Source organism: Amblyomma mixtum, chromosome 10 (genome assembly GCF_055824585.1).
Source record: "Amblyomma mixtum isolate Tamu chromosome 10, ASM5582458v1, whole genome shotgun sequence".
In the NCBI taxonomy this organism is placed as follows: Eukaryota; Metazoa; Arthropoda; class Arachnida; order Ixodida; family Ixodidae; genus Amblyomma; species Amblyomma mixtum.
Window position 1 is genome coordinate 180660346 of NC_143021.1, and position 27456 is coordinate 180687801.

Sequence of the window (27456 nt, forward strand, 5' to 3'; positions counted from 1 at the left end):
CTGCTTGGGGTTCTGAAAAGATGGACGCGATTTTTTTTTTTAACTGAGGCAAGTGCGGCTTTCTTAAGGACACAAAATCAGTGCCAGGCGATGGATAGATTGTGAACCGTAAATTCTGCATGTTCGGGGTAAACCCAAGAAAATCACGCGGAGATTGCATCAGTATACGTATGTTTGAGAAAATGGGACGAAATATCCTTGAACTTACTGATAAAGCAAAACTGCCAAATTCTTGTACATTCCTTATATGGTTGAACGCTGATTGTTTCGCATATTGAGAGTCTTCGGGAAGTTTGCTCATGGAATCTTTCATAACATTCTCAATGGGAATTATACAACGACGAAGCCAGCTAGCAATATTAAAAAGTAGGTTACTTTAGCTATAAAGTCTGTTGTAACGCATACCCGGCCGCGGTGGCTGTATTTCGATGAAGGCGAAATTCTAGAGGCCCGTGTACTGTGCGATGTCAGTGCACGTTAAAGAACCCCAGGTGGTCGAAATCTCCGAAGCCCTCCACTACGGCGTCGCTCATAGCCTGAGTTGCTTTTGGACGTTAAACCCCAATAAACCAAACCAATGTTCTAACGCATAGTAATACCAGTGGTGCGGGATGCCAGAAATCATGTGGATCATGTATACAAGCAGGCTAGTCAACTAAACCCTGCTAATGCGCTTCTATTACAGCTCGGCGCTGGTTAGATTGAGACATTTCTACTTATTGGTTAGCTCTACAGTTATCGGCTTGTAGAACTTCAAAAGCGCAACTTTGCTTGCCACGGTGGCAAAAAAATTTGCTTGCGCCTAGAGAATGCTTATCTTGAGTTGCGACGGCATGAGGAGGCAGATAAGCCGGTTTAGTGACGCCCCGCTCGCACCCAGCTAAGATATGATGACGTCATCAGTGCTATTTTCCTCATTAATAAAACATAGATGTTTTGCTGAGTCATGAGCATGATTTGCATGACTGAGTGATGTCCCATGAATCATGCAAACTGGTCTGTTACGTGGTTTCTATACGCAGCAATCAGCAGAAATTAATCACCACCGAATAATTTGTCATAATGAGCCGTGACATTACATGCTCGTCATGACCGCGCATCATACATTTAGTCACCATGCGCGCATCATGTTTAGTCATATCCTCACCATACCATATACTCACACTCATCGCTGTGCATGAGACCATGGCTTCCATACAGACCGATTACACACCAATTAGTTAATAATGCTTAGTCATGACGTAACATGATCATCAGCAATCATGTATCATGTATCATCCATAATCGCACACTTTAATGTAACCACGCATGCCATGATTGTTACTGCATACACACAACAAACAAAATATCGACAGTGTGTGACAGCGAGACAACAATGCCGGGAAAACTCCTCAAAGGGCTCGTTGTGCTGTCTCCTAAAAAAAAAATGTCCTTTCTTTCGAGTAGAAGTTGATCCGCGAGGCCCAAAACGCACACGCACCGACGTTACCTCTTTCACACCCAGGCTGGAGCACTGCGACAAAGCAGGCGGCTACTGCCGCCGCGACAGGGCAAAGCGACGATAAAGGTCAGCATCATGATCGGTGAAGAAATCCCATGATGTGTCGTCCAGACCAGGGATTATTTATTAATTCATTGGTTTGTTTCTTTCTCAAAAGTACCAATACAGAGTGCATGGGCGATTTCTTTTAATGAATGTCATGGAGCGCGGAGGAGTAAAATGGTGCACTACGTCGCCAATGAGGTGATTCGCCCGTGAAGAGAAAAAAAATTATTCAGCTATATGTTATTTACTCGAAGTAGGTGGGTTTCACATGCTGACCCACACATGCTAATGTCTTCAGCAGCATTAATGAAGAACAGCTTAAGAGAGAGCAAGAGACCTACGCGAAGCCCTCCGCATATTCTCCCGCGGTGGCCTTTAGGATTTCGAGGAGAACAATGTTAGAAGGGCAAGGGCGCAGACATAGCAGCAGTACATTTGTCTTGTAAGGACAAGAATGCATATGTTTATTCTGCTCACATCCCGTTAGCAATATTAATTGCGACATTTGTACAGCATGCGAATGCGACGGGCGTCACTGGCGCTGAGTCCCTTCTTGTCGTAGGTCATTGGCAGACGTCTTCCGTCCTTGGTCAGTATGGTTAGCAGCCCTGGCGCACGGGAGAACGTCTCGGAGCCGTAGAGCATCACAGACTTCATGTCAAAGGGCGTCAGCAGTCGGTTTTCAGAAGGCTGCCGCTTCTTAAAGTTGTGCATTTTGCCTGGAAGTTCATGTTGAGAAACGCAGTAGTATTTTAGTAGGAACACGCGGGAGTAAGCACGAAAGTCAACCATGCTATGTTGTACCAGTGCCTGCAGCGACAATAGCTAGGCGCAAACACAAAATGTTGCAAACGTACGCTTTTGAAAACAATGACAAAGTGCCGTCTTTTTCGAAAAATATATATTGTACGTGTAACCAACATCACCGACTTAAAAAAGTGGTGGGGCTTTAACATAGTTAAACGGAGTAGACGTGTGAAAGCATGTGTTCATTCTTCGCCTCTTCTTTCTGGCATCTGCATGTGCACGCAACAGCGTTTCTCGCTCTTCATCTTCACACCCTCTCTCCACTTGGCCGCAGCTGGCGCGATGCCCTGCACCTATTGGCTACAGCTGGCGCGATGCCCTGCACCTATTGGCTGCAGCTGGCGCGATGCCCTCCTCCTATTGGCTACAGCTGGCTCGATGCCCTCCTCCTATTGGCTACAGCTGGCTCGATGCCCTCCTCCTATTGGCTACAGCTGGCGCGATGTCCTCCTCCTATTGGCTACAGCTGCTGCGATGCCCTCCTCCTATTGGCTACAGCTGGCTCGATGCCCTCTTATTGGCTACAGCTGGCTCGATGCCCTCCTCCTATTGGCTACAGCTGGCGCGATGCCCTTCTCCTATTGGCTACAGCTGGCTCGATGCCCTCCTCCTATTGGCTACAGCTGGCGCGATGCCCTCCTCCTATTGGCTACAGCTGGCGCGATGCCCTTCTACTATTGGCTACAGCTGGCGCGATGCCCTCCTCCTATTGGCTACAGCTGACGCGACGCTCCTCCGAACCCCAGCTTACCCGGTTACTCCGAGGCTTCACGCAAGATTCTTGGTTGGGCTTAACCACGCTAAAGAGTGCTTTGCACTAAAACAGCGAACATTCGAGCTGGATTGCTGGTGAAGCGGTCGCCCGAGGTTCGAACGCCGGACCAGGACGAATTTTTCTTGAACTATGAAGTTTCTTTCGAAGCTGTATAGCTTTCCTTCGTAGCCTTAACGCTATACTTGCGGGGATGCCATGAGTAATTACTCCCCTATTACAAATCTACTCCGCCTCGGGGGATTCCCCTAAACATTTGACTAACATTGCTGGTATTCATATGAGAAACCAGCTAACAGCAGCTCTTGCTTCCTGCTTACTGGTTACAGTCCTGGTTACTGGTTGCTTGCTTAATGGTTTCAGAAAACATATTCAGGATTTTTTACATCTACAATGCTTTCCTAGTATCACTTTTTTTCGCATCTATGAGCACGCGTGAACTCGAAATCAAAAACTTGGTGCCATTTCTGCTGAATGCTCTGGTGGGGTCACTACTCTCCCCTGCGTGAGGCTCGAAATGTCCGTGCAACTGCTTTAAATGTGCGAAACAGTTCTTTGTTGTTCTGACCACTAAATGGAGTAGAGAGGTCGTGGGTACAATTTTTGCGGTCAAGGGCGTGTCTTTATAGACCTACGAGGAATGACCCTGAAGCTGAAACAAGAAAACGGTCTGAACACAGCTCTCCGTTTGGACCTTGCATGTAAGGACAGTGTTCAACAATATACGTATGGCAAGTATGGCTTAGGGCTCACAACTTTCCAAAGACCACTAGCTTCCTGATGGGACCATTTATAAACGTTGAAAGACTTTTTTTTTCTGGAGCCTGTGAAGGTCCTGAGGTAGTATGTAATGCAACAACAATAACTGACTTCGAGCGGTCTGACTGCTTGCGTGAAAATCAAGATTTTACAAATAAAATGCCGCCCCAACTTATCCTTTGAACTCACGTCTCTCACTTTGCTCGCAAAGATATATATATCACTTATGGCCACAGCGGTGATGCTTCATTTATTAAACGACTGTCGCTACGGGAACCGCACCCGTTCTCTGGCTTTCGTAGGTCTGACACTGCGGTATGCCACTATCCCCAAAAGTTATTCTAAATAAATCCGCACCTTCCTTCACGTTTTCCGGGAAGATCACCACGTAGTCGTCCCTGTCGGAGCGCGTGTGCTCGTGGTAGAAACCAGCAGCATGTAGTAACTCGTGCATAACTGTAGCCTTGGCGAGGCAGCCATCCTTCAGGGACAGTACTTGCTCTCCCCCCTGGCGGCCGATGAACGAACTGTAGCTGCACAGTACGGCACATGAGGCGAGATTTTGCGACACGATTGCAACATCGCAGAGAAACACAAGACAAGGAGATGAGCACGAACAGACAAATGAGCGCAAATGCGTCTTTGAACATCTGTCCGTGCCTTGTCGTTGTCTTGTGTTGAGGCTAAATTGCTGAAATTAAAGGGCAACTGAAGAGGTTTTAGAATTCGATGAGCTTCATCCCATTGCTACATGCACCCAGTTTTTGAGCTTTGCAGCGGGAACATACCTCCATTTCCAGAAGTAAGCATTCCGTATAATTAGTGATTAAAATATGCTCCGGAACTTGGGCAGCATAATCTGCCCCCTAAAAGAGAATACGCGAGAGGACAGCATACTTGCTTTTTACTCTCATATTGGGGAATTCGTGTTTATAATGTGCACCAGTAGAGTCGGCGTTCATGTCTGCTTTGCTGCATGCGCCAAGTGCTCGTCCTAACAAAGGCGCCAAATGCTTTTCCCGAGCGACCAAGAGCAGTCGGCAATCGTTCTTACCCGTCGGAAGAATCAATGGAAATGTAGTCTTTCTGTGTTGTGCGCTGCACAAAGCGTAAGCAGCTCGCGGCCTCAACCGACGCCATTCCGTCCCGGATCTTCTTTATGTCTCCAGCTGTCGAAGAAAAAAGACGCGTAAAACGTTGCGAAGCAGCTTACTTCGAAAGCGCTTCTGCACATTAATATCTGAGGATTTATAATTTTTTAAAATAGCAAAAAACCCAGGACGAAAGGCGCCTGCTTGCATCTGACTAGATCGTACTCGTCGTAAATTTTGTGCTGCATGCAAGAAGAAAATAATAAATACTGCTTCTCATGAACTACAAAGAAAGCTCGTACATTGACAAAATATAGTGTACACAAACGTTGGCGGGAAAATTACAAGTATAGTGAAATTCCGTGCACAGCGCGCAGCAGCTTTAATCGAAAGACACAAATGAGGAGAATAGCCAGGCGACGACCTGTGGCAATGCACGTTACATCAAGAAGCATCTGCGGCTGGCAATTTCCTAACGTAATTGATGCAGAGGGATAAATCTTTTTCGTAAATTATTATTTTTTTTTACATCACAAGCTGGCGATTCAGAATTTAAACTTAGCTGCGTGTGTTACTTTCGAATTTGCACTGTTCTGGAAATTGCTGTTGACTGAAATGTTTCGTGCCTTAATAGGCATGTCATCCCGAAGGCTCCTCACTATATTATTTGCCGCTGTAAATGTGTGTAAATGAATTCCCGCATTTTGAAGTTTATTTATCCCCTCCAAATAGCATTTAGTTCTAATGCCTGTGGTTGTTCCTCGTATGTATGCTTATCCAGGACCAAACTAATTTATTTCATACGTCATTTATTTTAATGCGGTTAGTAAATTTGATGTACTAAGGGGAAAATTTTGCGCACATGTTTTTTAGCGCGATGAATATGGTAGCTCAAAAATGCATAAAGGATGTTAGCATCATTCTGTAGACAAGTAGCCTGGAGCCCCCCTACCTGCCGCTGCGGACTCAATGATTACCGACATTGAAGATAAATTTGATGCAAATATTTAAAGAGCTCTGACACTCAGATAACAGGTTCACTCACCAGACCTGGATTTGATGACGTAAGGAATGACACCATTAGGCCATAGCCGCACATCTCGGGTCACCACACCCCTCTGCAGAAGAGTGTGACAAGTTTTCTCAGCTGTCCAGACGTTGTTGCAGTCAGACGCACCAACATACCCAACAATTCCTTGCAAAAGTATTTTAAGGCGGAAGCCGTTATGCTTCATCGTTGTAAGCAGGAGTTGTCGACAGCAATGTCACGCTTTTCAATTGCTCGAAACGGTCGTGACGTCTCAGTGCGCGAATTTCAAACAGGGCCAATTGTACTTTAGCAAGAAACCATGCAACCAATTAAAGGGATCGTATAGTGATGCTCCAAGTAAGTGGGACTGAGTTTAGTTAATTGCTTAATTACCCAATTAGCCTAACTAACCCTTCTAGTCAGGCCAGATAAATAAATAAAACCGAGTAGGAAATTGGTCGAGTTCGGGATTCGAACCCTGGTGTCCGGAGTGCGAGACGAGCATGCTAACCACTCCGCCTTGCCAGCTCGATGATTTTGAATTAACAAAGGCACGTCTAGTGAATACGGTGTCTTCGTTCACTCCAACTTCATCCCTTCCCGTTACGGCGAGGTTTAGGTGTCCACTCAGATATGCGCGACAGATACATTTCCTTTCCTCGAAAACCAATTTACCGACTAGCAAGGCGTAGAACCGAACGGGCGATGGCATTCTATGGACTCCCTGGCAGCGTTGCAATACGCTGTCGCGTTTCACTCTTGGAGGCGAGGCCTAACATCTTAACAACGCATTAGTGACACAAGCAGGAACACCACGCTTAAGGCTTTCGCTTCACCACACTTTAGGTCAACAAAGTTCCCCCCTGAATTTTTTTTGAGCGGGAAATCACGGATGAACGTAATTTTTTTCATATAATGTGAGATGTCACTAAAACAATCAATGTATTCACAGATCACCCGACGGCAGCCTTTCTTTGTTTTTCAATTAACGTTTTTGCTATGGTCAACCCCCCCCCCCTCCCCCCTTTTTCCCCATTGTTTTTCTACGGCAGTCTTAAGTAAAATGCCAGAACAAGAGTTTTAAGATGGTATGCAAGAAACTTCATGAAGATTCTTGTCATCTTTGTTAGGAGCGTTAACTGTTCGATGAGACTGATTGAAACACTTTAAGAGGATTATTTTGCTACATATAAGAAGAATGGACCCTCAGCTTCAATCTCTCTATAAGAGTATCTTACAATTTCCCACTTTTCAAGAATGTCGGGCATGGGCTCAAAATATGATTCAGCACTTCACGTGTGGGTCCTTTGCGACACAAGGTGCGGCTTTTTAGCGCAAGCAGAAGGGTTGCCCGAGAGCACATGCATTGCCAGCGGCAATATTATTGGCCAGAAAAAAAATGGACTCGTGACTAGAATTTTCGGTTAATGCCTTTGTGTGGTGCAATATTGTGCCATCCCTGCCGGACGTTGGTGCCACTGACAACGGCTGCACAGTCATGGATCTTTTTCTCCATTTCAAGAGGCACATGCCATAGGGAAGTAGGCGATAGAGGTCGAGTTCTACCACCTGTTCCATCTGGAGTGTGTCCTGGCTCCTATCTGCTTGACTATCACCTGAACATGGCCTGCTTCCGCGGGAATGTTCTAATCAGAGATAAGAGGGACGTGAGCATCCCAATGCGGAACAGAATTCGAGCCAGTCGGGAGCTCACGCCTGCTGTCTCTACTGATAGGTCTTTATCCGACACGCGCCATAGAGAAAGATAAGGTAGAATCATGCATCTACCACAGCTCATATTCACATGACCTTACGCCTTAAGAGTTCTTTACTGCTTGTGTTCGTTCCATTAAATAGCGGTTCCAATAATTACACTTCTCAGTTTTATTTGCAAAGACGTGATCACCCCAATAAGTCGTTCGAAAATAAAAATACGCACTGTATAATGGCGGTTAAATACGTGTAGACCCCACACGATTACATGGCATCTAAAATAACGCTTATGTTGACAACACTCTTCTGTCAATATCGGTAGTAGTAGTTACACTGGTTTCGAAGAAGAAAGATTGGTTTATTGGTTTATTGTGGTTTAACGTCCCGAAGCGACTCAGGCTATGAGAGACGCCGTAGGGAAGTACTCCGGAGATTTCGACCACCTGGGGTTCTTTAACGTGCAAAGACATTGCACAGTACACGGGCCTTTAGAATTCCGCCTCAAAATTTGGCTGCCGCCGTGGCCGGGATCGAATCCGCGTCTTTTGGGACAGCAGCCGAGCGCCATAACCACTGAGCCACCGCGGCGGAGCTCGAAGAAGAAAGACAATGTTGAATATTTCCGGCGGATTTTGACGCTCCAGAGTTCTCTATATGGCGGGATGCCTGTCCACTGGGTGAAGAGTCCACTTGTGTGGTTGCCCCTATTTTGTCTTCCTTCCGCTCTTTTGGGCGCTGTTTAGTTCCAGGCAGATTGCAGTTCTCAGCTGGACTTTATATCCGTCCCTAATGGGGCGAAATTTCCACACCTGGCTCCGGAACAACTTTTCTCTGTTGGCTTGCACTCTACGTAAACTGGTTAACTAAAGAGGGAATCAGAAAAGGAGAAAATTGAAAAAAAAAAAAAACTTTCTGCACAAGGCTGTGCTGGTCATAGTAGCCACTTTTAGTGACAGGACTTCTCGCTTCCCAAAATATCTAAGCACAATGCATCGTTATTATATTATGCCTGAAATAACATATTGAGGGTGCTGGCAAGTACCGCTTGAGTGATAATTTTACGAGCGCAAGTCAGCCTAACGGACAATATAATCATAACAGGCCATTTCATTTTGTCTATTCTTGCGTACTTTGTGCCGTGAAAATAATTAAGTTCGTCTTATTACCACAGGAACTCGATCTACACATTTTCGATTTAAAAGGTGGGAGCCGGGACGTTTAATTCGATTTATAGGGAAATGGACCGCACAGGACCACAAATCGAAGTTTCCAAGACTGCTTGGAGCGTGCAGGTCGAGTTCCCGTGGTAAAAAGACGAGATCAGAATCCATTTCAGTGCACCTTTCCGGCATCTGAATGAAAAAGGAGCCGCCGCGGTGGCTCAGTGGTTATGGCGCTCGGCTGCAGACCTGGAACACGCGGGTTCGATCCCGGCCACGGCGGCCAAATTTCGATGGAGGCGAAATTCTAGAGGGTCATGCACTGTGCGATGTCAGTGCACGTTAAAGAACCGCAGGTGGTCGAAATTTCCGGAGCCCTCCACTACGGCGTTCCTCATAGCCTGAGTCGCTTTGGGGCGTTGAACTGCATAAACCACAAACCAATGTCAAGAAGGGGAAGATATTCCCGCTTTAATCCCCTTCTTTTTCGATCTAGATTATTACTTTTTTTCTTGCGCTTTCACTAGCTGTGCCAACTGAGTTATACAAAAACGAATTCTTCATTTTAAATATGAAAACGCCGAAGATATTGGTGCATCTTCCTTGTTATATTTGATCTACGACTTACGGGAATTCAATTTTCATAGTAATTGACGATATATGCGAAAGCCAATGGTTTGGTTTCGTTTTATTGGGATGTAACGCCCCAACGCATACTCAGGCTATGAGACATTCCATAGTGGAGGGCTCCGGATAATTTTGAAAAACCTGGAGTTCTTTAAAATGCACTGACATCGCGCAGAACAAGGTTCTCTAGCATATCCCGCCGCGGTCGTTATCGAACCTTCGTCCTTCGGGTCAGCAACCGAGCACCTTAACTCAGCTAACGAGGCGGCTGAAAACAAAGAATGTGAAGACATTGAGGTATTCACCTGCCGTTGTGTTATCGGATTTTTGCGGGAGAGACATTTCGTTTAAGTGTCACATGTCCAACGTTCTCGGACAAAAATTTTGAAAATTAAAAAAATGTGAGACCTTGTTTTGAATATATAAGGTAATAGTCCATTATTCTCAAGTGTAGCAACAACTTTCTTTTATTGTTTTTCCATCGATCACATCGAACAGTTAAAACTGTCTTAAAACGAATGGGCAATGCTTTTGACGATTGCAAAACGGTTAATAGAAAAAAAATGGGAGAGTGCCATTGGGTCATCTGCGGATATATTGACTGTTATAGTGAAATATAACATTGTATGAAAAAATTTTGTTAATAACTGTGTCCCGCTAAAAAATCCTTTTGCTCAGAATTGTTAGGTATGAATATAGTTGAATTATTTGCGTTTTCGCAACTCTATGCGCTATCGTTTCCTTACAGACAGTAAACTTACATTTAGAATGTCGGCAACGTGAAAATATATTTGTTTTCACGTAACAGTGTGCCATCTGTTTCTTATGGAGCTGAAACTTCCAATTCGAATGTCTAAACCTCGGAACTTTCTTTTTCACGCCCGTAATTAAGACTGAACTAACAACTATATCCAGAACCGTGTAGGCGTGGAATGAATTAGTACACTTTGTTTACAAAGAGCTGACTTACATCCTCGGGGTAGCCTTTGGGTAGTAAGATGTCTCCTTCGAAATGACCTTCCCTCTCGAGGAGATCGCGTGGATTTGGGAGACGATCTTGAGGAGACGACGAGGAGACGCCTGCGTAAAGAGAGCCAGGAGTCACCAATCAGAACGCGCCCACTACGAGTAAATCTAGAATGAAGAAACTACTTCTACGCTACGTGGACATTCTCGGCCCCTATGTAAGAGAAGAAAGTTCAGTACCTTGTTACCGGCGTTTTTACTAGCAACAACCTCTAAATCTCTAAATTACTGCCGAACCTTCACGCTCCTCCAGACGTTTTCAGGTCTAGTGACCAGCTAGGCAATAGCTACAAAAGGGGCCCGCGGAAATGAATTAATGAATCTCTGGTATCACTTTCCTCTCTTTCTGCGTGTGAAGAGTTGAACCACCTATCATGCAAATGTTTAATAAAGTGATTTTTTTCTCACTCCCAAATCTCTTTTGCCTTCATTTTTTCAATGCTTACCAAATTTTGAAAAAAAAAAAATTCATTCATAAAAGCAAGGCTTGCGACTGCTTTGCTAGTGCCTTTACATGCCTCTTTCTCCCGTTGGAGAGTGAAAATGCATATTATTCTAAAAATATAACAGGTTGCGTATCCGCTTCGAAATGCCCTTTCGAGTTCCGCAGAAAATAAAACTTGGTCATTTTCGGAAATATGATTGCTTACGTCACTGGCTGAGCGGTAAATTGCCCATTAGTAAGGTGCTGTCTATATTTAAGCTAAACCTTGCTACACATGGTGTCACTGGAGGCCCGTGTACTGTGCGTTGCCAGTGCACGTTAAAGAACCGCAGGTGGTCGAAATTTCCGGAGCCCTCCACTACGGCGTCTCTCATAGCCTTAGTCGCTTCGGGACGTTAAACCCCATAAACCAAACCAACCAAATCAACATGGTGTCACTAATGCCATCACAACATTAGGTGTAGCTAAAATTAACCTTTTTTTAGCAGCAAAAACATGGATGCGTCGCAGATGCGTTTCTGTTACGACAAGTTGGAGAAATTCTGGAGGCTCTGGTACTGTGCGATGTCAGTGCACGTTAAAGAACCCCAGGTGGTCGAAATTTCCGGAGCCTTCCACTACGGCGTCCCTCATAGCCTTAGTCGCTTTGGGCCGTTAAACACCATAAACCAAACCATTCTAGAACCAATTCCGAGCAAGAAATAACACTGTGCAGTCATGACTCACCGCCATTGAGATCATGCTTGAAAGTGACACCAGTGAGGCCCGGTCGTCAGTTTCATTTTATACCTCCTGCATCTGATAAGTAATGCCTAGATTCTGGAAAACTGCTGGCTGACAACTAAAGTCACTAAAAAAAACCGCTGCGGGGAGCTAAGTGCTTCGAGACGGTTACTTTTCGAACGCACGACAGTATCAGATATGGAACCATAAACACACGATCGCGAAAAAGTAATATAGGGAACGCTTCGCTGTTCAAATGTTGTTCTCGCACTGCCTTCTCCAAAAAATCGGGGTGCAAGTAAACGAGGTTGGTCTCTTTTCTCAGAGAGCCCGCAGACTTTTTTCTCCCATTACAAAATGTGAGGTAAGAATTGGAGCGCCGAAGCGTGGTGTATATTATTCGGTCTAGAACTTTACACGCAGACGTTGGTAGCAGGCTTGGCATACCGTAATTTAAAATGTGGATGTTCTTGTCCACCTAGGCCAAGTGCTCACCTACGAGCTGTATGAACGGCGCGCGAAAAATTCGAGCTAATGCGGTGTTTAGTTCATTTAAATACACTAAACGAAGCCAGTGTTCTTTTATGCGCAATATATGGCAGCTTTTTGCTTGAATTTAAAGTTCCGAGTTTCTGAATGCGGTCGATGTTGATCTGATCGGTCGCAATATTTACGGCATCTAAGCCTAATAAAACTACAGGGTCTTCCGCCTCTTTCAACGCTTCATGCTGGTTTTCTGAGATGCCAGAAAAAAAAAGAAGGTGGTTCCTTCAGTCTGGTTACGTCAGCGTCAGTGCTGGTACTAACAGCAGCTATTTTCAAGCAGAGTACCAGGAGTGCTGCTGCTATAGTAGTGCTGTTATAAGCAAGGGAATCCAGGGATTCCTCCAATGAAATCACGCGTTCGGACAGACTTTTGCTCATACACGGCACCCTGCGTGCCACGCATGGTTGCTAGATAAGCTAAAATGTTTGGCTAAAATGTTTCTAAGAGTTCAACGGAGCAAGCTTTATTTCTACGTTGCCCGACAAAAACAACAAAAACTCTGTGAGAAATATGCGACACCACAGTCAACAACCACAACCACGGTACGACACTACTTAATCAACCTAAAGTAGCTTCCTTGGTGTCAAGCCTAGGTGACACCACTAGCAGGGAAAGGCTTCAGTTCATCGTGAACGATTATTTAGATAATAAAACTGAATGCCAATACTGGGTGAGGTGATTGCGCATCAAAAAGTTCAGCTGAGATTAGCGTTCATATACATGTGCCAATATTCCGGATTGCGACGTGTAAAAGACGTCTTCCATGTTCTCGAAGAGAGGAGAAATTTGTATTCATCGCGGTCTGAATATTAAACGGGCAATGCTCAGAGAAAAACGGCCTTACAAGTGTTACGAGTGATGCTCTTACAAGTGTTGAGAGTGATGTATAGCCTTCTTTATACTAACTTACTGTATTTATTTTGGTATATTGTTGCCTGCATGCTTGTATACTTTTTTCTATTGGACCCGTTATTAGCCGTTGGCTATGTGTCCGAGCAGTGTTTGCGTACATTTGTAAAGCAACAAAGACCAATGAATGAATGAATGAATGAATGAATGAATGAATGAATGAACTGCGCGGACAGTTGGGAACCGTGCATCACGGAAGAGCGGTTTTAAATACAGGCTTTGGGAGGACAGCACTGATAATGAAGTCTAGACGTCTCTGTGACAAAGTTGAGTCCCTATAAGTACGAGAGACCCACCGCCGCGATGGCGTAGTGATCTGAGCATGCGACTGGTATTCAGGAGGTGCGGGGTTCGATTCCCAGTGCCGCAAAATGCCCACCAGTTTTGAATGAATTCAAGCTTTCCCTAGCCTGGTGCTCGACTTCCCTATGGCGAAACGTTTAGAAAATGCATCGCTGACCGTCCGTTGTGCTGAAGAAAAATACCTTGTGCATTGGCGCTATTCGACCGCAGATGACCTCGCGCCATTAAAATTCATTGGGCACAACAGACCCCACTATTGCGCGCTGAAGAAGAGAAAAGATAAATGAACGGCAGACATGATCCGACCTTCCCGATGTCCCTGCAGAAGAAATATGAAACAAAGTTATAGCTGCTCATGTTACCAAGCTTTCAAACTGACTGATACGCTTTGATAAATTTGGCGCACTGCTATACTGCACATTAACAAATCGCAACATATTACCCGATGCAACAAAACGGGCCGCAGGCTGTTTAGAAAGGAACCTCAGATATTTTTAAATGGCAGTGTATGTAACCAAGATGATGACACATTTTTTTTATAATTGACCAGCAGGCTCGCATAAAGATCTAAATGTACACCAAAAGGCTTGGTTTCCATAAGATTAACGTTACCATTTGTCAGCCACGGAAGGTTGCAGAAGCACCGAGTTATTTTGATTCGTTCAGAGTGCATCAATAAGTGTAAGCGCATGTCTTTTCACCGCCGCCATAATCCGCTTGATTTCCCATACGTAATTAGTAACGTTCCTGTACAGACTTCTCTATCATATAAGTATTTAGGTGTCACCTTGTGTAACGACTTGTCCTGGAGTGCACACATCACTAATATTATCTCATCTGCTAATAGAACACTAGGTTTTTTACGACGTCATCTCCGCCATGCCCCCGATCATGTAAAATTACTAGCATACAAAACACTTGTCAGATCAAAATTAGAATATGCATCACCTATTTGGAGCCCGCATCATGCTTACCTTATCAACGCACTTGAAGCAGTACAAAACAGAGCAGCCAGATTCATTCATTCTTCATATTCCTACGACATCAGTGTGTCAGGGTTGAAAGATAAATCAGGGTTATCACTCCTCTCCGTTCGTCGTCGCATCGCCAGCCTTTGCCTATTCTACAAATTTTACCACAGTTCGCTTTCCTTCGCGCCCTACATCGTCCCGCCAACCCGCATATCTCATCGCACTTGTCATCCTTTCCAAGTTTCTCGACCACGTGTCCGCACGGTCACTTTTGCAGCCTCATTTTTCCCCCGTACCCTTGTGGACTGGAACGACCTTCCCAGAGACATTGCAGCCAACATGTGCTCCGCGACCTTCGCTGATAATCTTCATGCTCATTTGTCATCGTGTTAACACTTGCCGCCAACGAATATTGTACCCACCCCTTATGTAATGCCCCTCACCTGGCCTTTAAGGAAAATAAATGAAATGAAATCAATCGGAAAAATTCTGTTCTGCTTAGCTGAAAGATTCAGTACTGTGAGATAGCTGAACACCTTACCTTCCAACGGCTCTGAAGTGGTGGCAGGTGCAGGCGCCTGCCACGTAGGTGACGTCAAAAAGAGCAGGAGAACACATGATGCCAGTGGGAAAGCCATACTGCTGATTCAGCGTAGCTGTTAGATACTGAGTCCCTTCTTAGTTCAAATGCTACGTCACTGCCTGATCACTTTCCTGCCGTCTCCACACAGCGCTTATATACGTCCACAACTTTTATACATGTGACTCCTATCTCGCCGACCTTTGTATAAGGTTACTGTGCGCAATCAGTACTTTCGAGCTTAAACATTATTACGTCACAAGCCGGTGTCCCATGCTGTGGACACTTGCAATCTCGAACAATGGCGGGAAAAAATCTTCAATGCCAGGTTCCTGGATTGCACCGCACGAAGCTCTGGCAAAACTCTTCTTTATGGAGATACTACGAACTCCATAAGCTCTAGAAATCGCGGGAGTCTGACTTTGTAAACAATCAGATAAAACACAATGGATCGGCGTCGCTGGACGCTAGTATCGCTAGCTGTCATCTCCGATGTTTCACTGTGGCAAGTCAGAACAATAGCAGGAACAGAGAGAGAGAGAGAGTCAAGTCGCATATTAGCGGACGCTACCGCAGAGCCAAATCGTCCGCAGATAATTCTACCCCGAACAAAAACCTTCTGTGCACACAAAACTGCTTGAGAATTCATTGATTATGAAAATAAATACTGCACTTTTGTGCGCCCACGCATGTGCCTGAATGGATAACAGCGAAGCGCAAGGTTCGAGGTCAGTTCAGGACGGCAGACGCTGGGGCGCGTGGAATTCTATAATGTTGGCGTTCTAGCGCAAAAGACACAATGAACAAATCGTATGACTCCTGGGATGCATGTGTCTTGTTCGTTATTTCATTGCGTCTTCATGAATTAATCATATGGCGTTGAGATATTTCACCTGACGCCATGGGAGTAATGCTATCGCAGAGCACGCAGATTGATCAGTGCAAGCCGGACAGGCGGCGATAGGCCGATTAGATAAGACTGCACCCGTTCTTCATTCTTTTATTTGCTACCAAATGGCAACCTCTGTTTCGTCGGTTCTTGTATCTTGTGGAAAATCTTTGAGCGGCTTCTGCTACAGTAAACAAGGAACTAAGCAGAAATGTGGGCGCTTGCGGCAGGTGTTGCAAGGTGTGCAGGAGAAGTGCATTAGCACCGGGCCGACAAACAAGCCGTGGTGTGCATTGCTGATTTTGAAGAAAAAGCCAAAGGCGGGGAATTTCAGCATACTTAGTGATTTCGTTCGCTTCAACTGTATTCAACGTTCGCTTCAATATTCGCCCAGAAGTTTCGTGTTTTTATTTTAGTTTAAGATAAACCCAGAAAGCGCGCACAAAAACATACTGTAAGGTTCTCTACTCATTTTTATGTTTCATTAAAGGTGCACTGAAGAGGAATCTGAACTCGTCTTTTTGCCGCGGGAACTCAATCTACACGTTCCGAGCATTCTTAGAAACTTCGATTTATTGTCCTGTGTGGCCGATTTCTCTAATTAAATCGAATTAACGTCCGGCTCCCGCCTTTTTTTTTTTTAATTCTCCCTTGTACGGTGGGCGGAGTCGACCAACGCGGGGAGTGCCTTTCACCCAGTCCCGTGGCGGCTTGCCGCTCTGCCATCGGCGGAGAAATACGTAGTAGTCCGTCGAAGCAAATAGTCTGCGCGTAATTTTATTTCTGCGGGCTTATTTTCTGGTTATATTATCTGCAAATGAAACTATTTATTCACGGAAACATAAAAAACAAAATGAAGCGAATGCAAAGCCTACACGGAGCTGGCTGAAGGGCACTCCACGCGTTGGTCGACTCCGCCCACCGTACGGGGGGAATTAAAAAAAAAAAAAGGCGGGAGCCGGACGTTAATTCGATTTAATTAGGAAAATCGGCCACACAGGGCAATAAGTCTCAGTTTCTAAGAATGCTAGGAACGTGTAGATCGAGTTTCCGCGGCAAAAAGACGAGTTCAGATTCCTCTTCAGTGCACCTTTAAGTCTTGTAAGAATCCAAAGAAAACGCATTTCGTGTTCAAACGGAAAACTTTTTTAGTTTTATACAACAATTGCTAACACAGACACGCTGCACGTTCAATCCCACACTACGTGCGATTTTTTTTTTTACACAAACATAGAAGTGTGAATTTTCATATGGAGCGAATTGCATTTTGACCGCAGGAACGGCATTTTGACAGGGCAAGAATATCCCTGGGCAGGTTATTTGAGTTTTTTTCAATAGGGGAGGGGGGGGATGTGGAGTAGGAGGCACGTGAGGTGGGGCATGAGGAACGACTGCAATGCCTAATTTTTTCAATTTTGCTACTGCAGTGGTAGCTTTCTTTTATGGCGCATTGTCTTGCTCACAATTTACTTCCTCTTTAACTGTTGAGAGTTGTTATTTCGTTCAACACATCGTTTTAATGCACAATAACAATTTATTTATCGTTGTTATTTTTTTTCCTTCTGCTAGTAGAGTCTACGAGTCTACAAGGACAACACCTTATATGACTCAACATCATCTGAAATCAGACAACTAGCTTATCAGACATACGTCCGCCCGAAGGTCGAATACGCCTCATCCATCAGACACCCTTCGCAAGCATGCCTTACAAATGAATTAGAAGCCATTCAAAACTGAGCTGCGTGGTTTATCATGTCACAGTACACGTGTGATCCTAGTGTCACTGCACTAAAACGAGCCCTTTCCCTCCCAAGTCTCTAATCACGTCGCATCGCATCACGCCTATGCCTCCTTCATTCCTTTTTCTACCACCCTATTAACAGGCATCCTTTGCTACAGCCGCCATCAAAAATATCCCCTCGCCTAAACCACAGTCATCCCATAACTCTCATGAAAGTCCGTACGTCAGCAATGAATGATTCATTGTTTCCAGATGCAATAATGCCCTGCCTGATAATATAGCTTCGTGCACAGATCGAGCAATTTTCCGCCCTAAACTAGCGAGTCATCTGTGTCTTACGTGATGTATTCGGCCTTACCAAATAATCAGATTTTGTGCTACTGTCTCTTTCCATGATTTTTTTCTTTGTTCGTTCCTTTGCTTTATTGTTTTTGTTATTGTTGAGCTGGTATCAATATGTTGTTACGCACTGTTCTTGCCCCCGCATGATGTATTGCCCACGGGCCCTTAAGGCTTCAATAAATGAAATGAAATTTAAAAAAAAAAAACGCTGGACGTCAGCATTCGGGATGACAAACGTTTTTCGGGTGCTTGGAGCGCTGTCACCCCGTTGTCCACATCTTGTTCATTCCTTTACTACTCCTTATTTTTGGGGCTGTAGTGATTAATCCACTTTTAACTAATAGTCGCATATCGGCGAAGAAACTTCTGCGATTGTGCCCATCAGGCTCTGCCTGGAACTGTTCTGTCTGAAAGTGATGTAGGCTGAGTACCGGTTCTTGTGCAACTCCAGATGTGACACGATGACATCAGATGGCGGATGGTGTGAATATTACCCATGTCAGTTTGAGAACGGTTGTTAATGCAGAGTATGGTGATGAACTGTGTCTGTTAGAGTAGAGATGGTTGATAAGCCAGCTCGAAAACCATGCTGGCGAGGTGATAGCAAGTTTAAGCATTCGAAGCTGTTACCAACCATTTTTCAACATAACACTTGTTCTTTTGACTGTTTGTACCCACCCCTTATGTAATACCCCCAGTGGGTCTTTAAGGTATTAAAATGAAATGAATGAAGTGAAATGAGATGTAGCTATGTAGTAGTTTCCATGGAGTACTAGTAAGCGATATGGGTCTGAGGTTAGCAAAATTTATTCTGTCTCCCGTCTTGTGAATTGATATTATTTTAGTCTTTTTGCAGTTATGCCCAAAATTATCCGTTGACTGTAACTCTCGTTGACAGTAAAAATCTGTTCCAGATAATTGCAGCACCACTGAGGTTATTTTTTTTCCTGAATTCTTGTGGAATTCCATCCGAGAATTCGTTTTTTTTAAGGTTAATGTTGAGGAGGAGATTTAGGATTCCGGAGTCCGTTTTTATTAATTGATCAAGCACCGAAATACGAGACGGTGGGAGACAGGACAGCATACCATTGTCTTTCGTGAAGACTGACTGAAAGGAAACATAACTATTGGCCATTGTAGTTTTCTCTTTGGTTAATGGGTAGTAGTCCGTCATGTTTACAGAATCTTTGTGGGCTATGTTAAGAAAGTTCGTTAAAGTCTTCATTAAGGATAGTTAGTTGCCGGGCCAGTTGGTACATGATCACACCGTAAAACAGCGCGCCCCAAAACCAGCCCGGTGCCGTAAGAAACATGAAAAAATGTTCACCACCTGTGACACGGAGGTAATCTACGAGATACCGCTGTCATGCAGCGCATCTTATGTGGGCCAAAGTGGACGCTGCATAAACGACCGTCTACGAGAGCACGCGATTAACATCCGCAAGGGATACGGCAGCACGCTGGCAAAACACGTATCTGCCTGTCATTGCACACCTAACCTTGGACGAAGCCAGATTTTGAGGCGGTATAATCATCAACACAAACGTGAACTATATGAAGCATTCATCATAGATAGGAAAGACGCGTCATGCGTTAGCACTCCATCGATGGCACTGACAAGAAAAGAAATTAAATATCTTGAATAACCATTGACGACATGATGCGACAGGAGGATATCTTCCTCGCCTTCCTTTGTTTTTTTGTTTTATGTATTCCTTTCCGGTATTTGTTGCGAGCAATGCAATAAACCATGCAGTTGTAAGTTCAGCGCTGTGTGTATGCGTGTCTTATTTCTTCGTCCCGTGTAAGCGCGCTTTTTTACGGTGTGATCGTTAAAGTCAACTGCAGGATTACTGCTTTAAATGTTTCAGTTTTTCCTTGAATCCTATAATAGCAGATTTTAATTTGGAGATTGTAGATGGATTCGGCTTTTTTTTTTCGTTAGTCTAACAAAGCTGTTTACATGCCGCTTAGCATGGATAACGTCAAGTGAGATGCACAGATTCGTAAAATACTTCTGGGAAAGCAGCACTCCGACAGCCAAAGCGAGACCTCGGGTGGTCGCCGTCGCGCCGTAGGTACGCTGGCCTTGTTTCAATTGGTCGAAATGGTCATGACGTCACAGTGTGGGAATTTGAAACGTGGCCCATTGTACTATTGCTAGTAACCATGCAACCAATTATAGGGATCGTATAGTGATGCTCCAAATAAGTGGGACTGCGAGGCCCGTGTACTGTGCGATGTCAGTGCACGTTAAAGAACCCCAGGTGGTCGAAATTTCCGGAGCCCTCCACTACGGCGTCTCTCATAGCCTCAGTCGCTTTGGGGCGTGAAACCCCATAACCCAAACCAATTAACCAATTAGCCGAATTGACCTTTCTAGTCAGACCAGATAAATAAATAAAACCGAGTAGGAAATTGGTCGAGTTGGGGAATCGAACCAGGGTCTCTGGAGTGCGAGACGAGCACGCTACCACTCCGCCATGCCAGCTCGATGGTTTGGAATGAACAAAGGCGCGTCTAGTGAATACGGTGTCTCCGTTAACTCCCATCTCCCTCCCTTCCCGTTACGGCGAGGTTGAGGTGTCCACCGGGCTATGCGAGACCGATACATTTCTTTTCCCGAAAAACCAATTTACCGACAAGCAAGGCGTAGAGCCGAACGGGCGATGGCGTTCTGTGGACTTCCTGGCAGCGTTGCAAGACGCTGTCGCGTTCCACTCTTAGAGGCGAAGCTTAACATCTTAACCACACATCAGTGACACAAGCAACAAAACCGCGCTTAAGGCTTTCGCCTCAACAAATTTAGGTCAACAAAGTCCCCCCTGAATTTTTCTCTGTCCCATTGAAATATAATGTTATAGAGTGCAGGTCAATTGTCTTAAAATCGTCCCTCATAGCCTAAGTTGCTTTGGGACGTTAAACCCCAATAAACCAATAACCATGTCTTAAAATGAAGCCAAATTATATTCACGTCAATGGATTCTTCAGAAGCTTTTTTCTAAACATGGAACTCATACCAAAAATAAGTAAGTACGACGGCGTCTTGTGCTCTTATTTATTTTATTTATTTATTCATTTCAAAATACTGCAGGCCTATGTGGCCCAAGCAGGAGGGGCAAACAACATAACAACACACAAAAGAAACGAAAAAACAACACACAGCATCATTCGGCGATAACAAAGGGAAGATAAAAACAACAGCATTAAAAATACAAAATGAGACAACTTAACAAAAGAAATGTTCTTCCAATGCGTTGCTAAAATTACCAACGTCAATAAAATGTTTTACCAGAGGCATGCTAGTAATGCCGTCATTGAGCGCAACAAAATACGAAACTTTCGATCACTGAACTTCAAATGAGAGTACTGCTGTTCTAAGGCGTGCCCAGCGCGGAGGAAACTTTTGCTCGCGAAAACACGCCGCGTGTGAAATGCAATGCGACGGAGCCGCCAAACACTTTCATCATCGCAGGCGCAAGAAGGGGGCGCCACAAATGCCCGTGATAAAATTTAACGTTCGACGAAAATTCGCCTGGTCGAGTAGAAGATTCATGAATTTAATGTAAGGAACGCCTACCAAAGGTTGTTGTTAATACGAAGACGTTTCGGCTTCTATACGGAAGCCTTCCCTCATAAATATGGTCTATAGACAGCCTGTAGACTTCTTATAGACTGTTGCCTTCTTGTAGATATTTCTTTTTGTCTATTCATAGTTTATAGACAAACCCTATAGAGAGCAGTCTATAGGCAATACAAACCCTATAGACAGTCTGTTGAAAATCTACAAATTGATGGCCATACACTTTTAGCAGACTTTTGTCTATAGATAGTCTATACACTTCTTGTAGACTGTTGCCTTATAGATATTTCTTTTTGTCTATTCATAGTCTATAGACTGTCTATGGACAAAAGTCTACTAAAAGTGTAGGCCCAACAATCTATATAGTCTATAGACTCTCTATCTGGTTTGTATTGCCTATAGACTGTTCTCTAGGGTTTGTCTATAAAGAGAGAGAGAGAGAAAAAACTTTATTTGAAGAGGAATTCGGGCTACGCCCCAGGGTCCCCGCACGACCCCACTGCACTCAAGTGTTTATGTTCCTATGGTCCATAACACTGGCAGCACGGCCGGTGACGATGGTCTGCACGGCCGGGTCCTCCGAGCGCAGCAGGGTCTCCCAGTCCTCCCAGGTCTTGAGGTTCTCTAGGTCCCGCGGGGGAGGGTCCGCCGGGCAGAGGGAAAGGATGTGGAGGGAAGAAGCGAAGGGTTCTGTGCATAGGGCGCAAGCGGGAGTGGGGAAGGATGGATGATAGTGGGTTAGGGTAAGGGGCGAGGGGAGAGTATGTGTTTGTAATCTGCGCCAGAGTGTTGCGTGTCTGTTATCTAGGGAGGGGTGGGGCGGGGGGTAGAGCTGGCGTGAGGCTCTGTATGCCTGGGTCAGCTCACTGAATGAGTGCATGCGATCCTTCGTGAACAGAGAACAGTCTATAAGCAATACAAACTCTATAGACAGTCTGTTGACAATCTACGAATTGATGGCCATACACTTTTAGTAGACTTTTGTCTATAGATAGTCTATACACTTCTTATAGACTGTTGCCTTATAGATATTTCTTTTTGTCTATTCATAGTCTGTAGACTGTCTATGGACAAAAGTGTACTAAAAGTGTACGCCTATCAATCTATAGACTGTCTATAGACTCTCTATAGGGTTTGTATTGCCTATAGACTGTTCTCTAGGGTTTGTCTATAGAGAGTCTATAGACTGTCTAAAGAAATTTTTGTAAGGGTTGATCACTTACTCTTCGTATTAACAACAACCTTTGGTCGGCGTTCCTTCCATTAAATTCATTAATACCAATGATAGCGGTCCGTTTTCGCGAGCGAAAATCGCTTCATGCAGTATTACTTACGCACGCATGGCAGTGCCGTTACAGTTTAGAAGCAAGAAAACGCGAAATGCAGATTGTCGACACCGAATAGCGGTATGCAGAGTCGCTTTCTGTCTTCTGGTTTCACTTGCCCTCTTGGTGCTGTCGGGGACGGTATGCCAAGCACCGCGAAGAACCGGGGGGCTTCACGCATTTTCATGCCCTGCTCAGCAGACAACGGTCGCCCTGGCGCATCCTACGTGCGCGTTCAGCAAATTTCGGCGAGTTCCCCGGTTAGCTCAGCCATGAAGCACTGAGCAAGTAGAAGGTATATATCGGGCAGACGGGGCGTTGCATCAATACACGTTTGAAAGAGAATGCAAATAATCTGGAAGCTAACAAATCTAATAATCTAGTTGACCATGTTCAAGACTGCCAATCTTGTTTTCCTTCATTGCCTTACTGCGATATCCTCTACAAACACCCGTCCCGATTCACACGTGAGATTCCCGTCGCGGTGGCTCAGTGGTTACGGCGCTCGGCTGCTGACCCGAAAGGCGCGGGTTCGATCCCGGCCGCGGCGGCCGAATTTCGATGAAGGCGAAATTCTAGAGGCCCGTGTGGTGTGCGATGTCAGTGCACGTTAAAGAACTCCAGGTGGTCGAAATTTCCGGAGCCCTTCACTGCGGCGTCCCTCATAGCCTGAGCTGCTTCGGGACGTTAAACCTTAATAAACCAATCAACCTAACACGTGAGATTATGGAAGCATATCACATGAAGAAAAAAACAAGGTTTTGCGTCAGTAAGCCATCTATTTCATTATATGACAGTGAGGTTGCATACTTAGATGCCACGTATAAACATGGGTTTTGTCTGTGTACTAGCTGATAAGTTGGCCACTTTTTCTATAAAATGTACTGCTTTCATTGAATAAATTTCAGTTGTGAGTCAGCGCTTATCCTGTGTTTTCTTCCACTCTGTCTGCGTCGTTGCGCTGTTTGCCTTCAATATGTACCACCAACTCGCCCGTTTGGCTATAGTGTTGAAGCAGAAGGTACTACAACGGGGTATCTAATTGTTTAGGGCGCACAGTTGCTGCAGGCCTGTGGAATGTCCAGAGTTGCGCTGGTTGCGCTACTCGTGCCGCCACAGTCGTAACGATGGCAGCGCAGCCCTGGCGGCAGTGAAACCGGGGAAGCTCTCGCATAACCTAATGAAAACACTTTTTTTTTAACGCAGTGAAGTAGAGCGCATAACGAAAATGTAATCTCAAGGTAAGCTAAAAGGAGCTACAAGTGACCGGGAGGAAAATACTTTACAAAAGTTCTGTGCACGTGACACGTTCCTCTCCTTCCTCTTTTGAATCGCCGGCGGAGCGCGATAGAAGCGAAAGTGATCCCTGGTTCAAATACATCGCTGCCTTACTGGCGTGGTCCGAAAACGGCTCGTCACATTCCGCGCGCCGAGGGGGGGAAGCGTCTGCTCTGCCTCCATCGGGCTCGGTGCGAAAAGCAGCACACGGGATGAGTAGACAGCCCGACGCGCTTGCCGGCGTACGCCGCCACTCTGATAAGGCGTTGGCCACATCCAATTCTTTTTTTAATTTTAGCCTGGGCATGATCGGTCGCCGTCCAGTTGCACTGCCGGAGGGTCGCACGCGTAGCTAGGGGCCAACCCAGTTGCATCCCTTCATGACTTTGGCGATCGGGCGGCGCCGGGGGAGACCGTGACGTCACCCTGACACCGCCACAATGGTGCGCATCTACGGCTATCGTACCTCGCAGGTGCATCGACCCAGTGCAGGCGACGAGAAAACTGGTGAGGTTACATTCACACTGCCATACTAGCGCCCGCTGTTGGTTTAAGGTGCAACGATTAAGGTGAGCAGTTTAGTGCTATATTCGCATTATTATCTGATGTAACCATATGAGTAACGAAGATAAAACGGAAAAGGTATAGAGTGGGCACGAAGTGACCTCGTGAGGCGGTTTCCAGGTCTCTCCCTGATAACATTGACGCAGGGACAAATTGCCTCGAGTGTCGTACCCCGTTAAAAAGAGACAGCAGTCCTCAGTGACGACACGCATTGTGACAATCGACACACAAGGGATTAGCAGCGTCAAATAAAATTGCGAAGAACTTGATTTAGCTTCGAAGGCAGGCACAGTCTTTGTCAGAAGTATACAGCCCAAGGGATCTGCTTCTGAGCCCTGCAGCGCGGCTCCGCTTGATACTCAGGGACCCTAATCTCAGGAAGGCGAGAGGAACTGAAGTCCTAAACCCTACCATACTTAGAACTGTCAAGTGTGCTTGCTTAAGAGCCCCATCCACAAAGCTTGGAAGCAAACCCCTTGGGCTGTAGATTTTTGACAAAGACTGTATATGGTTCCCCCTTCAAGCGAAAAAGAAGTACAGAGGGCAAAACGCTTGTCTAGAACACGTTCTGGGCGTGTTTCGGTCTGAACACGCGATATCTAAAGACAGCATTGCACAACCTACATGGTTAATGACATGTGTCGGTGTTTGTGTTGCAGACACCAGTTTTACGAGTTTTATGTGCGTCTACTAACCGCGATGCGAGTGCCAGCCAGTGTGGTGTGCGTACATCACCCGTGAAACTCATTGTATTATGCCATCATCAGCCTTCATTCGCACCTTCCTTTTCCTCCTCTTCCCTTTCCCCTGTGTGGAGTAGCGGGCCAGGGCCATGTTACCACCGGCCGACCTCTCCACCTTTCCCTCATTAAAATTCCTTTCTCCCTCTCTTGGCTAAAAATGGTCTGGATGTAAGCATGTGCCGTAAAACTTTTCGTTGTCATTTTTTGACGTCTTGGTCGCAGCGGCTTTGGGAGGTGCGGAATAGACAGTTGGCTCGTTCTAGACATGCGTTTTGCCCTCTACAATATATCTTATGTATAGAATATTACTGTGAATTGGAACACTGTATAAATATGGTCGAATCCGCGTTGACAGGTCGTTGATGCGTGCCACAGAGCCAAATGCTGTGAAAAAAAAAAATGTTTACTACATTCGAATCAATGCCAAATCACGGATTTGTGCTACGTAGAAGACGATGAATGGGCAGTGCTGCGGGACGGAGCGCTCGCGCTATAGGCCAGCTGCGAACAGACAACGAACGACTATGTTTTGGGTTGGTATCCATAGGATTATTGCGCACGCATTATATTCAAGGGTGAACATACATAAAGAACGTTGCTTGAAAGAACAAGGCTTGAAGAAACAATGCACTGGGGGTACAAAACGACAAAGAAATAATGAATCAATACACGGGGAGAAAGCAAACACTGCGGACATTATTCGAACTCAACATTAACGTAGACGGTATCGTTGACAACAAACCCATGGAATTCGATGTCCTTCCATGGGACCGTCTCTGTCGAAATACCGTCGTTACAAGATCCAGGGGCAGGCTTTTTCAACTTTTCGGGATCTTCCATCTTCACCGGCAGCCTGATCCCTGGGATGGGACAGAATTGCAGTTACGTTCTTAGCGAAGGGCCACTCTAAGAAATCATCCCAGCCACCGTCGCCAAGAAACAAGACGAAGGCTAAGAGCACGTCATCGTTGCATTGATTCTGGAACTTGCAGACCAGCTTGAATGTGTAGCCGGCCAACACGTTTTCCGTTGACAGCAGGTGATCCCTTTTGACTCCGGTCATAGCGTTGTATCCGGCATAAATTTTAGAGAACTTGCACGTTGACATGAAGACGCCAGGCTTGGAAGCAGTGCGGTATGGCCCGGCAGTTACCGCGGTGTTCTTCACTGCTGGAAGCAAGTCGCCTTGTTTTCCGCTAGCCTTCACTTTTTCGAACAACTCATGCTCAAGACGGGTCATGCGCTCTACTAATGAGCTGGCGCCATTGACAACAGCATCCAGGTCAACTTTCTCGCTGGAAGCCCGCTGCTGAATGATTTTGAGATCGCTCATCACGCCGCCAAGCTTTTCAACGGCCTTTGCGATGGCCGTAGCGCTCATAGTCATAGCCACTCGCGGGAACAATAGATGATAGCGCTGCTTTTAGCCAGTAATTTTGCTGGTCCGTGAGAGTCCGCTGAACGCCACTAATACTGTAGAATGGGAACGGTCCGGCACTCTCGTTATCAGCCTCTTCGCCACCCGCAGAGCCACGCGTTGTAACTCCGGCGCTGTGGTGTTCCGTCATGTGTGCTAATCTTTTTTACCCCCGACTGTACAGCTTAATGTGTAGAGCACGGGCACGCAGAGCAGTCGAGAGGATCGCGGTCTAGGTTAAATGGACTCAGATGCGAATGTAATGCTGACGTGTAGCGCTCCTTTAAAGTGATCTTATCGGGGGTACAATTTGTGTTTCCTCGCGAGTGGGTTATGTGGAGCAGTTAGGCTTTTGTGATGATTTATGTCGAATATCTTTGTTCCCACGTTCACTAGGAATTCTTGGCGACCAGGAAGCTTCCTCTTTTGTTTCCAAACATATCTAGTGGCCTTGAAAACATATACACCTGTTTATGATATATGCTGATCGCGCATCCGCTCACTTTAGCCTGCCGTATTTAGTCGATTCTAACGCGCACCTTTTGCTGAGCGTTAGAATCGAGTG

At 45.5% G+C, this 27456-nt stretch overlaps 1 protein-coding gene across 1 annotated transcript; it reads right to left on the bottom strand.

The window, feature by feature from the left end:
• Window positions 1–1737: 1737 nt before the first annotated feature.
• Window positions 1738–26861, bottom strand: LOC149327880 (astacin-like metalloprotease toxin 5). Its single transcript, XM_089564985.1, has 6 exons — window positions 26660–26861; window positions 10476–10585; window positions 6021–6093; window positions 4939–5053; window positions 4242–4417; window positions 1738–2265 (listed from the first exon to the last, which is right to left on the bottom strand). Exons 1-6 carry the CDS (start codon window positions 26859–26861, stop codon window positions 2039–2041), a joined length of 903 nt encoding a protein of 300 aa, XP_089421111.1. The 3' UTR covers window positions 1738–2038.
• Window positions 26862–27456: the final 595 nt, after the last annotated feature.